This window comes from Eptatretus burgeri, chromosome 10 (assembly GCF_056783735.1).
Source record: "Eptatretus burgeri isolate ZD-2024b chromosome 10, Ebu_testis_v1, whole genome shotgun sequence".
Classification (NCBI taxonomy): Eukaryota; Metazoa; Chordata; class Myxini; order Myxiniformes; family Myxinidae; genus Eptatretus; species Eptatretus burgeri.
Genome location: NC_140970.1, coordinates 11787175 through 11803066, shown reverse-complemented (window position 1 = coordinate 11803066; position 15892 = coordinate 11787175). Strand labels below are relative to the sequence as shown.

The following is a 15892-nucleotide window of genomic DNA, read 5'->3' as shown; positions in this document are numbered from 1 at the left end:
AATTGGATGTGGTCATGCACAAGCATCCCAATATGAATATGCAGTAAAAAAAAAAAAGAATTCAGGAGGTTGACATGTATCATTAGCTTGAGATGGAGTTGTTGTGCCTTTCTTCAGAATTGTCCTTTTTTCTTTTTTGGTAGATTGGTCATAGTTGCATAAGCTAATTGTGCAATTTCGGAGGAACACGTTCAGAGGACATCTTTGTATTTCTGCTGGGTTTTTTTATTTGCAGCTCCTGGATGTAAACAAGCAGTGGGATGAACAGTTCCGGACAATGAAGATTCAATATGAAAGCAAAGTGAGTGGTTGGGTGGCTTTTATTTATTTATTTATTTATTTATTTGTTTAAAACAACTTGGAAAAAAGTTTTTCTACCTACGTGTACCTCCTAAGTGTCAGAGCAGTGGAGACTTATTGGTATAGATTTTTGAGCAGAACAAAGTGGCATGTAAATGGTGGCAAGAAAATAATCACCGTGAGTGGTCTGACGTATCACCACTCAAAAGAGTTTATGGGAAAATGAGATTCAGAGGGCTATATGATGAGGAAATACGTTTTATAACTGAGTGAATGAACAGGAAAGTGGGAGGTGTTGAGGATAAAATGCCTTGTATCTCATTGGTAGATCACAGAGCTGCGTGCCCGGTTAGAATCCTCCAAAAGATGGGCGTTGGAATCAAGTGGAAACCAGGAGCGTCGTGAGCGTGAGTTTGACAGAGCTCTGCTCACAGCCCGAGATCGAAATGGGCGGGATGAGGTGATTTTATTTTATTTATTTGCTTTGACCCCCTCCCCCCTTTTATTTATTTATGATACGTATTGCTGCTGCTGCTGCTGCTACATTGCTTTCTCTATGGTGACCAAAAATTGTATAATGGACTTGTTCATTTCTCTGAAGAGATGTACAGGTTTTGATTGATTTTTTAACACAAGCCAATTGAGCGTGAAGTGTTATGAAAGAATACATCTTACGCTGGTGAGAATAGCTGTGCGACACTTTTCGGCAGATGGTCACACTGTCATCCGAACCCCCCCCCCCCCAGTGTACCATCCAAGGGGCTGCATGCCTAATTGTCAATGATCTGGCTGTGAGGTTCCTTATAAATATTGTATTATTAATGATGTTAAAGGTTTGTTTTGAAAACTTTTTTTTTCCTTGCAAGTACCCAATTAACACTAAAATTGCACTTTGATACCTGTATGAGGTTATGGTTTTTCCTTTTCTTGCTATTAGTTGCCACTTGCTTGCCATTTGCTGTCCATATATTATCGAGATTTATGTCTTTCATTTGTCATTGGCGTCTTTATTAAAAGAGCTTCCTCAATGTTATTTTTCTCTCATTTCAACAGTTAATCTAAAGGATCACTTAGCTCTGGGAAGGGGAGTCGGGGGTGTGATGGGGGACTTCCCTATCATTTTGTAAGTTGATTCTCTCATGGCATATAGTGTAACAAAAAATAAAAACCTCATTCATTCTTTTATGGCATATTAATTTGGACCCCTAATTAAATGGGATTTATAGTTTGTCAAAGACTGAATGGTCCACAGGTTTACTGTACATTTTATGAGCCCCAAAGGCACCAGCCTATTACTTGGCACGATGGGTTCAGGTGAAGGCGCTTTGAGAGCAACAGCGTTGTCAAGACTCGTGAAGAGAGACAAACTCAGCTGAACAACTTATATTTGTTCATGTGAATGCCATACTTTTAAATTCTGTAATGCCGTGTTCCCTGATTAGTATAGGGTCATTCTTCATTTTCTGATATTTATCCCCATAGTTTTTTTTTTTCTTTTTAGGTCATCTCTACTGAGATGACCTAATAAAGCCGGACCAAATGTCCGTCCGTCCGTCAATTTTTCTTTCCGATCTTCATGAAACTTAGTATGTGGGTAGAGGTCGATGAGTGTTGCACAACGATATAACTTTTGTCCGGGTTCAAGGTCAGGGTCAAGGTCACGAGGTCACATAAGTTATAAAAATCGCCATTTTCAAAACCTATCGAGTCTGCCGTTCTACAAGATATTCGGCAACTGTTTATTGATTATGATAGTAAAAAATATTATCTTGTATCTAACCGGACAGATTTTTGAATTTCCTTCCCTTTTGATCGTCACGTGATCTGGAAGATGGCCAAAAACGCCGATGCGATTCGCAAAGAAGGAAAGAAGGAAGGAGAAATGAAATATAAATATAAAACACATTTTAGCCTTTTATATTTATACATTTTCCGCCGAAGGTGCAAAAGTTTCAAAACCCGAAATGTAAACGTCAGCATTTATTTTCAAAATATAATTTCGTGCGCGTGCGCCAAAATGCCGAGTCATCTTTAACCGAGCTGCGCAGTAGAACTGCGCAGTAGTCTTCGGTCATAACTGAGCATTGAGAACTTGTGGTATTATAGAGATGACCGTCACCCCCACACGGGGGTAATTTTTTAAACATGATATTTTAATCTGCTCCATCTGTCTCTGTCCATCACACTCTCCAGTTGTACAGAAATTCACGAAACTTAGTTATGATCACCACATGGGAAGAAGGTGTGAGAGCAGTATTATTTTTGGTGACACCGTCTGGGGTGGGGTCAAAAGGTCAAATCCCCCCCCCCAAATAGTTAAATTTGGGGCACATTTTTAAAATGAAACTTTGTACATCCAATCAACATTAGGGGATGCTGAAATATTTAACATATTTTTGGATTTGACCCCTGGTTTATGCCTGGTCATGGGCGTCAAAATGAGAATATATTTTTGGTTCACGGGAAAAAAATTTCACGAAAAAAATAAGTGACCACGATATTCGTTATTGTTGTCTGTCTGTCTGTCTGTCTGTCTGTTGGGTAGTCGATCCAGTCGAAAAAAAATATTTTTGAAATTTGTTCTACCCTTATCACTTTTTCCATCTGTTTGTCTGTCCCTCTGTTCTATCCAGTACTCCGTTAATACAATGGCGATTTCGATGAAACTTGGTTGGTAGGTTCATACCATGACCTGGTTGTGTGCAAATGAGAACTGTTGCTCTGGACACCACCGTTGCCTAGCAAATGGGACTTTGGAATTTTTTGAAAAATCATAAAAAATGAATTTTTTCAAAAATCGGGCCACGAGCGACTGTGGGCAGTACATTCAGCCATATTGTCAAAAATTTCCAGCCGGATCCTATGAAAACTGTCGGAGAAGATAGACTTTGAATGAATCCTGGTCGAAAACAATAAAAAAAACGTTCGTTATATCTCAGAGACTATGAGTCAGATATACATGAAACTGGTATGGTAGGTTCATGGTATGTCCTAGTTATGTGTGAGAAAGAACCATTGCTATGGACCCCTCCATTGCCTAGCAACGGCCGAAAAACCTCTAAATGTGGGGGTATTTTAATGAAAAAACAATCTGCAGCATTAACCCTTGAAGCTAGAATCATGAATTTTCTTGTGCTTAATCCTCAAGTCATTCCCCATCGAACGGGACCATCACGTCAGATTCTATTGGGTAGTCGACTACCCATGTCCACCTACCGGCTTGTCTGTATGTCTGTCTCTGTCCCGACCATAGCTCCGTGCGTTTTAATCCGATCCTGATATAATTTTGGTGGTAGGTTTATATCATGATCTAGTTGTGTTTTCCTGAGAATGGGCTTGGTGCGCCCATTATGCACGGAGCCACGCCCAAAAAACATGTGTTTTTAGGGGGTAGCCAATTTCAATTTGCATCTTCACCTAGGTCCGAGGGGGTTTCTCGAATCTGACAGGGGTTTCGGTATTTGGTTAGCCCAATGGCACCTGCATAGCCCCACTGAGCTCAATTTTTCATTTTCGTCACAAGGTCACGAACTTAGAAAATTGCGAATTGTGTTTTTAGGGGGTAGCCGATTTCAATTTGCATCTTCTCCTCAGGGGTTTGTGTCGAATCTGGCAGGGGTTTTGGTATTTGGTTAGCCCAATGGCACCTGCGTAGCCCCACGGAGCTCGATTTTGTTTCATTTTCGTCCCAAGGTCAAGGTCACAAGGTCACGAACTTAGAAAATTGCGAATTTTGACGTAAAAATCCATCTTCTCCGAGGGGTTTGTCGAATCTGGCAGGGGTTTTGGTATTTGGTTAGCCCAATGGCACCTGCATAGCTCCACAGAGCTCGATTTATTTATTTATTTATTTATTTTTTTCATTTTCGTCACAAGGTCACGAACTTAGAAAATTTAGAATTTTGACATAAAAATCATACGAATGCCCACACTTTGAGAGCTCGGATGACTATTTTTTATGCATAATCTTGAGGTCATTCCCCATCAAAAGTCTTGAAACCATTTTGCTCTATCTCGAACACCTTGCCTGTGGCGCCCCCTTCAAGTTTGTTTTTACACTGATTTCCTCAAAGTATGGATAATCCGAGGAGTGCGAAATGCCATATAGCCTATATGACGTTATATTGTTCCTGGAATGTTCCAGAGGAAGTTTTGCACCAAAGGTCATAATCCTTGACCTTTGAACTTTAAAGTTCACAAAAGGTCAAAGTTGTGGGAATCGAACTGGGTTTTCGACCTTCTTCGACGAACTAACTCCAATAAGCTATATCACGTATCCTGTTTCCTTATTTTAATGTCCACAACATTGTTTTGTGACCTTTAAAGGTTATGCAAAGGTCAAATTTTTAAAGTTGTTGAACGAAACCGGGTTTTTGACATTTTGCAGCTAATAACCTGTCACTCGTACCACATCATGTTGATCATTTTTATAACTTGGTCAAACATTATCACATTGTCTCATCCTTGACTTCTGAAACGATCTACATTGTCAAATACCGCTCGTGAACCATCGTCGTCTTCAGACTTTTTTTTAACTTGATTTGATATTGGTTAATTCCGAGTGGAACTTTTTGCCATCTCTCAACTTTGCTTGCGGTGGGAAGCGGCATTTGCGATGGTATGCCATCGACTTCACCATAGTCTTCATTTTGCGATGAACATAACCACTTTTGTCTTGAGCAGCATAAGGGGGTTAAGTGATTAGCACAGCAGCTAACAGGTAAGCAAATTTGAGTCACTTACGAGAACTTGTTCATCATTTGGAATGGACAGAGAAGTCCCAACAAAACAGCACAGAACACTTTCTAAAGACGTATCCAATTATTGAAGCAACAGACGGTCGCCTGTACAACTAAGGGTTTGGTCAGGATGGTGAGTTATGCAAATGAATAAATAAACCTTCAAGCAGGGCAGAGAAAAGAAATTGGATAACCGGGGAGTGGTTCTCTCGTGCCTCCAGGTGTCCAGACCCTTCTTTCCTCTGATCACTGCACCGGCTGCACTGAGCCAAATTCCAACTCGTTGAAGCAGATCTCTTCTCCCACTCTGGATCATCAACTCAGCTCTTGAGAAGTGAGCTCTGCTGCATACCCGTGGCACATCGTTTTTCTCGGCTCACCTGTTGGGATAGTTTATTGCACCTCACAGCATTCCAGGTTAATGGTTCAGGCTCATGGAATGGCTGGAATTGTAGCAGCAGTGGAAAATGTGGGGTGGGGGGCCAATAATAATCATGAAGAAGATGGGGGTAGATGTAAGAATGCAGCCATATTGGTTATCTCTGTGGTGCTATCTGATTGGCAGCTAATTTCAAGTGCACAACCAAAGAAATCCTCACCCATCAAGGTGAGGAAAACATAATGAAGACATTGGTTTGTTTTTAAAAACACTTGTACACCACCAGGGGATCTCACACTTCCCCAGTGAGTGCTCAAATCAAATCATTTGTTTCCTCAAATCACCGTGATTGAAGAAGAAAGAGAATGAATTTTGATGTTTCAGATGCTTTGTTTTCCAAATTAATAACTTGCTTTTGTAAACTTTATTTACCCACTAGCAAGGACAACCCATCACTTTGCTGATGGGTATAGTAAGGGGTGTGGAGAAAGAGGGAGAAGCGAGGTGTGGGGGAGCTAGAAAGGAGGGATGTGCAAGGAAATGGGGTATGGGGGGCAGGGAGAGCAATGCCTCACCAAACATGGTTATACACTCAGAGGGTGGGAGGGGTGGGAGCGAGGAGGAGGGGGTTTGTGAGAAGGTAAGCCTCAGGGGAGTGGGTTCTGGACTTGTGGTGAAAGGGTTGGGGGAGGCAGTACAGGATTTCATGAAATGGGGTACGTTAAAACAGCATGCAGACCGCCTGAAAATGTCCTTGGAGATTGGGGGGGTGGAGAAGGGAGGTGTTTGGAAAAAGGTAAGAGGTGATGGGAGAGAGAGGGAAGGTGGCATGAGTGAAGGAAGGGTGATAAAACATGTCCAAACAGCAACATTTTCTTTTTAACCGCTGGGCTATATATAAAACTAGGCTGAAGCATTTAAATCCCATGCTATCTAACTGGCAAAGGCTTACCTGCAGGCATTCATGCATGTTCGCACATGCAGCAACCTATGTACCCCTCCCATCAGCGCACTCTGAATCGGATTTGTTCATGCTACACTCTGGGGAAGCAGTTTTAAATTCAACACTAAACCATCAATCCCTAACCCCAAATACTCGCTCCTCCAACCTCCTCGTAGTCCATGCTCACTGCACGCGCACCAGCGATTTATACTCGTGCTTTCACTTGCACAAATTCTCACCGGCACACTCAACTTTCCACACACTCTTACTGTGTGGCACGTCCTGCATGGCTTCGGCACTGCAGCATGTCCGCTCCCTGTGTGCCAAAGCACGTGGTTTGCGAGACGGCCGCATAACCTGCATCGTGGGCCCAGGTATGAGTTTCGTCCACGTGCCTCAAAACGCACGCACCACACACATGAAGCAAAGCATGCAGGCATGCAAACAACTCAATGGAGAGCACCCTGACAATAAACTCGATCTACCCATTTGTACCACATCCATGTGTGCTCTACGTACCTTTTTGTGCTTACAGCAACTTCTGCATGCATGCCTGCTTGCACATGCAGGGACTTTTTGCACCCCTCTGGTCGGCTCACTCCAAATCTGATTCATACATACTATGCTCTGGTGAAGGGAATTTTACATCCAAAACTAAACCATCGTACCTTAACAGAGGGGGAGGTGTTTGGGGGCAGAGGGGAGAGATAGTAGGGTGGGAGAGAGGGAGAGGGGTAGGTGAGAGAGGGGGAGTTGGGGTGATGGGGAGGGGAGGGTGAGGAGGGGTGGGGGAGAGGAGAGGGAGGGGTAGATTTGATGCCCAGTTTAACGTCCATCTGAGAGACGGCACACTGATGAATCGCCCTGCCTGTGAAACACCGGGATGACTGATTATTGCTGGCTCGGTCTTCAAACCCAGGCTGGACAGCTTGGAGTGAGCGTGCGTACCTCTCAGCTCTCCTGCCATGATGTGGCGATTCATTACTTTGTAACAACTGAAAACAATTTTATTCCTTGTAATCCTCTAACTTAGTTTGCCTTCCTCACACCAGAGATGTATCGCTGTGGAAGCTTGTAGAGATTGAAGCTTGTAGAGCACTCGCCAAGTGGCTTTACCCTCTGAACCCTACCTTGTGGCCATTTTACCAGCCGCTATTCAAACATCCATATTCCTGAACGGCTTGATTTTTCTCCAGCAAGCCCATGGTGGGGGAACCGAAAGTCCAAGCAGCTCAGGGTTCAGAGGGTTAAGCAATCAAGCAAGCACTCCAACAAAACGGTTGAAGAAACTTTTCAAAAACGAAACGTTTAATTTTTTTATATGGATCTATGTCGAAGTGACGGGTCTCGTAATGAAAGAAGATCATTCAAAAAAGAGGGGAAATATCTTGGAAAATGAAATTGCACATTTTCAGCAGGTGAGCCACCACTCGATGCACCGCAAGACATCGCAGAGCCAAACGTAAGCCTGTGGGGTCTAAACATTATTCAAGTCGATCGATATATATTCAGGGATGGTGCGAATACTTTTGCCGTGTATCGCCATGACTTGCAAACGAACAACCAAGCAGCTTGTAGAGTTTTTGCCAAGTGGCTTGGCACTCAAGCAAGCACTCCAGCCAAACGGTTGATAAGGAATGGCTGGCTTGGTAAGCAATAGCAAGCTGATTGGTAATGGGACGTCCCAGCAAAAAACAAAATATCGCTATTTCTTGGCATTTTCAGATTTCACTTCAGATTTCGACATTTATTGAGTCCACGTGATCCTATACTCAAAACGGCAATTGTATTTTGATAATAGACTTTCTATGATATGTTTTAATTAGTCCGTGAGAGTAGACCGTGGAAAATCACATCAGATATCCATAAAATCACTCCACGCTCCTGATTTGAAAACGATAACATTTACAAAAGCGATGTAAACAGCAATACGCAGCTATGACGATAAGGCATTCAATGAAGTGAGTGAGGAAAGCAAAAATAAAGATACGAGTGCTTTTTCATGAAGAAAGCATTGCGGCCTGTTCCAATTCAAGGCATTGTTGAGCAGGCCGAACAAAGTGGTGAATTAAGACCAAGAGGGCTGACTCGGGGCATGACCAAGGATGACACCTTGATAAAGGATAAGTAAATATGGCTGTTAATTATCTTCAAAAGGTTGGTTTAATTTAATCCAAACACCAAATTTTCATTCATGCACTCCCGTGGAGTTCCCTTGGTATGTATGCAAAGTTTTGGGCCGGTGCGTTTCATGGTTTTGGAGTTATGGAACACACACACACACACACACACACACACACACACACACACACACACACACACACACACACACACACACACACACACACACACACACACACACACACACACACTTGTTAGTATGGATGACGGAGTATCTCAATCTGTCAGAGGATTCAAGCAAAATAGAGCTGAACCCACTCATAAAGTTGACATATCCATATTTTTGATTTGTGGGCAATTCCTTTATCTAATCATAGTGGAAGGCTTCTTCTGCATTGCATTAAACTGTGTGTATTGCAATCTTCTTGATACTTAACTCCAGTCAATACAGTGACTTGATGATATAAACAGATCATTAACCACATGTGAGGCAGTTGCTCATCTTTCCAAATTGATCAACTTTGAAGTCATCACAACAGTGCTTTGTCGGAGCATTAGGAGACGTTTCTTCAGGGAATATGTTCTAGCTTTATGATGTGAGATCTCTTCATCAAACGCGATTGATTGGCTTGCAATAATTTACCCCAACACTGAAAGAAAGGAAAATTGTACTCTTGAAAGTTTAACAGCCAACGTATCGATATCGAGAGAAACAAAAGCTAATTTCAAAATGCAACTTTACCTGTATTTTTAGTGTTGCTGCTTCATTAAATTTTGAACTTTCAAATTAATAATGATAATCCCAACTTACTATACAATTCTGGTTTTAGTTTTGGTGCACGGATTTAAACCTAATTCTGTTTGAAAGCATATTTTATTAAGAAATGAAAGATCACTTTTATCTCCAACTTTGGCAAAGTCTGTCATCGTTCAGTCTTCTTTCTGCAAGGAGATGGAGGTGTTGCAGCTTGTCCTGTACTGCATGTAATACTTGAACGAGTCGATAACCTTCCATCCTTGCATCCTAGCAGCAGGAGCGACAGCGACTCGAAAGCGAGTTGCGTGAGGCTCGTGCACAGGCAGAACTTCATAATCGCAAATTGGAGCAGATGGACAGAGAGGTTCGCCGACTCAACAAGGTATGCCTGAACAACCAGTTGCTGTGAACTTAATATTCAAAATGTTTCCATGTTTATAATTTTGGCACTTGCATTTGTAAACGCATCATCAGTGGTAAAGGCTCCGTACGTACATGCTGATTAAAGCTCAGTTGGCTTGATTTGTCTCTATTTGCTTACATGTTTCTCTTGCAAGTAAGTTTGTCAAATGGGGTGTCACTTACGTTGTGCCGCCCCTCCGCTTATTTTGGAACATGCTTAAATCACCATTTGTGATAGCGAATGGTGTACAAGTATAATGCTTCATGTGATATTCCCATGAAACACACTTCCCTCCACAATGGCTCCATTTCTTTCTGAATTGCTCTTCTATGAGTCAATTTTAATGCATGAACAGAACATTTGAGCATGAACAGGACACTTGAGGTTTGATGTGGATTCTGTTATTGTGATCTACAAATATATTATAGCTACAATATTATCAAAAGTGCAAACACTTTTACTAATGAATGAAAATACACCCTGACAAGTTTCAAATATATTGTTGCGGGCCGGGGGTAGGGTGAGAAGACCACCAGGGGGGGATGCTATCTTGGGATCCCACTAAACTCCCCGGAATTGCAGGCCATCGCACATAGATAATTCCGTGACTTGGTGGGTCGCTAACCGACCGTGAACGCCAATAACTCAACCAAGTGACTTGGGGTCCTCTGTCGAGTTAATCCGGTTACTGAAAAATAACCACGTGATCTAATTACCGGGGGACACGCCCTCGGTACGCCTTGTCTGAACTGGATCACTTTACCGGATCGGATGTAGCTGAGCTGCACCGCCAAGGCCGTACTGGCTAAAAGGAATGGATCATTGGAAAATAAAGTCCCGGCGAGGTTAGGATACGGACCATGCTGGATCAATGAAAGAACAGACAAAAAGGAGCTGGAAACATTTCTCCAAAGGATTTATTAACAGGCAGGCGAGGAAAGATATGTGGCACAGTGAATGTTGTTTATTGTTGTCTGTAGCAGGAATTGGAAGAAATGTGAGAGGTGTGGCAATACACAAGCAACTTACAAAAGCAGACACAGAGCAGAGTTTTCTCGATATAATTCTTCTACAATCTTAACTTAAGCGAGGACAGGTGCCAGGAGACCACACACACACACACACACACACCCAATGAAGAGGGGTTAATGAAGAGAAAAAGGAGAGATGATGCTAACGGTCTCTCAATACCTTGCACGATTGCCCGACTGTGCCGCCAGTACGTTTTGGGGGGATGCTCCGCTGGGCGATACCTCCCTGACTGCTCGTGCGTTGTCTCTTGCTTTGTGGCACTTCATGCAGCTAGCGTCGGTCCAGAGAATGAGGCATGACCGTCGGGCGTGAAGGGAGGGACTTGGGTGGAGTCAGAAGCCAATGGGTGGAGAGAGACGACGAGGCGGTGAAGAAGGTGGAGTCAGCAGGCAAATTGGTAAGAATGGTTGGAGCCAGCAGGGGAATGGGCAGACTGTTGATATCAAGCCAGACAGAACGACGGGCAGGAACGACACACCAGCGGCTCCGTGACCCGTCCTTTTATCGACTCCGTGGTGCAGGATAGGGGCGACGACCTGAAGCGATGTGTCGTCACCCAAATCGGGTGCTCTGGTTGGGCCCCGGCCACTGCGCGCCCGACTGTGATGGCTGAAAGCGGCTCCACTCCACTTCCGGCAAGATGGTTCCAAGCTGCGGAATCGTCTCGCTCCGAACCCGATGATATGAATCGCCTTGCACCAAACCCCGTGATATGAATCTCCTTGCACCAAATTCCGTGATATGAATCGCCTTGCGCCGAACTCCGTGATATGAATCGCCTTGCGCCGAACTCCGTGATATGAATCGCCTTGCGCCGAACTCCGTGATATGAATCGCCTTGCGCCGAACTCCGTGATATGAATCGCCTTGCGCCGAACTCCGTGATGTGAATCGCCTTGCGCCGAACTCCGTGATATGAATCACCTTGCACCAAACCCCGTGATATGAATCTCCTTGCACCAAATTCCGTGATATGAATCGCCTTGCGCCGAACTCCATGATATGAATCGCCTTGCGCCGAACTCCGTGATATGAATCGCCTTGCGCCGAACTCCGTGATATGAATCGCTTTGCACCGAACCCCGTGCCATGCCCCGATGACCCGCAGTTGGCACTAGTCAATGTGCCTGCTCCGTGGTGCGCTGCGCAGCCCGAGCCATCCGGCCACACAGCATGGCTCTGCCTGGTAACTGCTGCATCGAGGCGGAGGTGCAGGAAAATGTCTGCCGTCTGCGGGAGACATTTTTGACTGTCGTGGTTGAGCGAAGACCAATGGTAAGACGTTATTGTAACCCCATGCGCAGACCTGACCAAAGGTATTTGTTATTCGTGCCCCGTTCCGTACGATGATAAAGTATCACGGGCTGCGTGCGAGTCCGCCATTATACATGTGGTCAGCGCGCGGGTCCACCCACCATCGAGCATGCCCCGTACAGTGTGTGTGGGTCCGCCATTAAGCACGTGGATATTTATCAAAGGCAGTGTCGTGTGCACGGTGCCAGCGCTGATCTGTGCCAGGGAATTGAGGGAAAGGATTGGATATAATGATTAGATGGAGATTCGGATTGAAAATGGGACAGATATGTTTATTACTGGAGATTGAAAAAGAGTGCACCACATGCATACTGTATGTTGTTGGCATTTGGTGTGTTGGTTATGCCTCTGATCTCCTGAACACTGGGTGGGGGGTCATCGCTGTGGGGCACGTGCTCCAATGCTCCATGCAGCACTGGCGTTTATTGTTGGTTTCTACTGCTGCCCTTGGTCTTCTGTGAGGACGCATTCTTATGCGAAGGGAGCGGCTGTGGTTTTTACCGATGGGTGTCCAAGTGTAGTGCCTGTTGGCTCACGGGAGGACCCTTTGCTTGGATTTACCTCAGGAATAGAGAAAAAAGAATAGGAATGAGGTTCAGAGGTTTAATCAGACCTAACTATGAGATTTACACAACGCACTTGTCCCTTTTGTCCAATTACACAAGAAGGAAGGGACTATCTGAACGTACATTAATGAAAGAACTGACTGAGCACCACTGCATGTTGGCTGCTATTGGTGTTGGGTGGGGGGGGGGGATGCAGTTTCCAGAACCGCAACAATATTATTTTCGTACATCGGTGTGAGATGGTGCGTGTGTTTCTGCTATATATATGTAAAACTTCTTCCAACGCCAGGTATACGTTCTGGGATAACCATGTTGGAGGAATTATTAAACGTATGGGGAAATTGGAGATGTGTTCCAGGCTCCCAAAAAAACTGACCCTAAAACAGCCTTTCTTGCTTTTTTTAAAGTGTTTCTTTGTATGGAATGGTGCAGCATTATTCAATATACATTGAAGGGGTTGAATTGCTGCTGGAAGGGGTTAAAGTGCTCCGGGTAGCTGCTGAATTAGGCCTAAAGAAATGTGTTATTGGCACTTGCTTTGCCTTCTGTTTTCACTCCCTGTGAAGTTCTGTGGAGGGATTTATCTTCAGCCTTCTGTACCGTCCTCATGGTTGATTCATTCATGCCATATTCCCTGGCCAAAGGTGGAGCAGAAACTGATGATGATTTATTCAGGATATCAAGTTTGACCTCCATGGTCATTGTTTTCCTCCTTCTCTCGTCTGGTTGGTTCATATTGGGTCTTTTGTGAGCCATAATGATCGCAGTAAGTTCACTTGACGGTGGCAGGTTTATTTATATAAACGCGCATTTTATAATTTAACTTGCATACATACGCAGCACGAGCTGCCGTGTGTGTGTGTGTGTGTGTGTGTGTGTGTGTGTGTGTGTGTGTGTGTGTGTGTGTGTGTGTGTGTGTGTGTGTGTGTGTGTGTGTGTGTGTGTGTGTGTACACGTACGTACATATATTCATTAGTAATTACTTCATTATTAGTAATTCATTAGTAATAAAAAGGAATAAGGAAAAATCGTGAAATATTTGGGAGAGCACCGGCCGTTTTTGTCGCAATTGATCCAGAATGTAAATTCGATCTGCGATCATGATGGTGGCAGGTGGCAACTCTATAATCGTGTGTATAAATTAAATATTCATTAACCCTTCTCCATACAAGGGGGGTCTTTTATCCTTGTATTTAGCCTAAGAAGACCTCCCTTGTGTGGACAAGGGTTAAGTAAAGTACAGTACAGTAACAAGGAATAAGAATAATAGATATCTTGGGGAAAACACCAGCCACGATCGCGTAAATGTGAAACACGCCCTCACGTTGGGGAGGTTTTGACGCATTTAATTCAGCGTGTAAATTGGAAACCGCGCTTGAGGAAGCCACGTTGGAGGAAGTTTTACTATATATATATATATATATATATATATATATATATATATATATATATATATATATATATATATATATATATAGATGTGTGTGTATGTATATATATATATATATATATATATATATATATATGTATATATATATATGTATATATATATATATATATATATGTATATAGATCTAGATATATATGTGTGTGTGTATATCTATACATGTATATGTATGTATGTATATATATATATATATATATATATATATATATATATATATATGTATATATACAGAAATACCTTGACATCTTATATATTATTTCCGAGTTTGTGGTTTCGTGTCGCGCCATCTTCGACTTTGTTTTGCGCTCGAGTAATGTGATATTCGGCTTACATTATCTCAAAGACCATATGAGGTGCATGGTACAAAAAAAGTAAACAAAATGGTTCTGAAACAGTGAAATCGTATTCCACTTACTGCATTAAAGTAAAATTACTACTGATACTCTGCATCAGTTCCTTTCTCAAACACACCCACCCCAACATGTCGCGCAGAGTACGGGTTATGCTAGTATGAGTTTAATTCATTCTGTGACCGAGCTCGTAACTCGGTTTGCTCGTATATCAAAACAATTTTCCCAATTGAAATTAATTAAAATACCATTATTCAGTTCCAGCCCCCCTCCCCCCCCAATTTTTTTTTTTTTGAATTCACTTTATCCCTAAACTTAATTGCAACAATTTTATTTTTACATTTTATTTTTTTATTCCCTTTGCCGTTACACTTAATTGCAACAATTAGCTGTTACCGCAGCTTCAAAATAATCGTAACGCCCTTGGCTGGCGTTGTAGCCTTCAACGAATCCTTCTGCTTGAGAAAAGTACATATCGTTGAAGTACTACGCTCAAACTCCCTCGCCAACTCGACAACACGCACTCCACGTTCATGTTTTGCAATGATTTCACGCTTCATTTCAAGCGACATCATTCGTTTCTTCTTTGCATTGTCCTTTGCAGTTACTTTTTTTAGCACTCATGGTTGAGTAACAACAAAAATTTGGCAAAATAACTTTGGCAATGAAAAAACAAGAGTCAAACACAACGCAGATTACTACGGTACGACCCTACTCAACGAGATAACCAAGAGAACTGAACGAGTGAGTGGCGGGAGATGCGTGAAAAGGCGGAAGAAAAAACAAAAAAAAAACAGCTCGCTCAACTCGTAACTCGGATCTCGACTCGTAACACAAATCAAAAAATCGTCCGACCAATGGTTCGTAACTCGGAATACTCGTAAGTTAGTGCATTCGTATGTCAAGGTATTACTGTGTGTGTATGTATATATATATATATATATATATATATATATATATATATATATATATATATATATATATATATATATATATATATATATATATATATATATGTATATATATATATATATATATATATATATATATATATATATATATATATTTATTTCAAAATGTGTATGGCGTGACTAAGTGCTCCCACCTGATCTCCAACGGATGCGAGTCCCGCACATGTGCATACCAAATCTGCAGCTTTTGTCTTTTGACATCAGTAGCTGTGCTGAAGCCTCCGAGTTGGAGGTGACACTTTGATCTGCACATGTGCAGGACTCCCGTCCATTGAAGATTGGGTGGGAGCACTTCGCCACATTTCACACAGTTTGATTTACATCTCCACCTGATGGCACTTGCCTTCTGTTTTTTTTTTTTTTTGGTTTGCATTGGTGGAACAATTGCTTAAGAGGCAGACAGGCTTTTGTTCTTTGCAGATTATGCGGTTTTACCGTGTGAGACATAATCTGCGGCTGATGCTCTCCATTACCGCCAGAGGGTGCTAATTGCACATATTTATTTGTTTATTTTTGTCAAAACGATCTGGAATGCTTTGGTTTGCACATCATTGATGCAATGGATAGATG

The 15892-nt window shown here is 42.6% G+C and overlaps 1 protein-coding gene across 4 annotated transcripts in view; it reads left to right on the top strand.

Annotated features, from left to right (window-relative positions):
* LOC147017950 (TNFAIP3-interacting protein 1-like) overlaps positions 1–15892 on the top strand; it is a 69728-nt gene that overhangs the window by 35110 nt on the left and 18726 nt on the right. For 3 of the 4 annotated variants that reach the window (XM_085897097.1, XM_085897096.1, XM_085897094.1), the window contains 3 exons: positions 236–301; positions 629–760; positions 9511–9621. In XM_085897097.1, the coding sequence (XP_085753223.1) occupies positions 236–301; positions 629–760; positions 9511–9621 (309 nt within the window). The remainder of the gene's footprint in view (positions 1–235; positions 302–628; positions 761–9510; positions 9622–15892) is intronic. The other variant, XM_085897095.1, reaches the window with a different exon arrangement.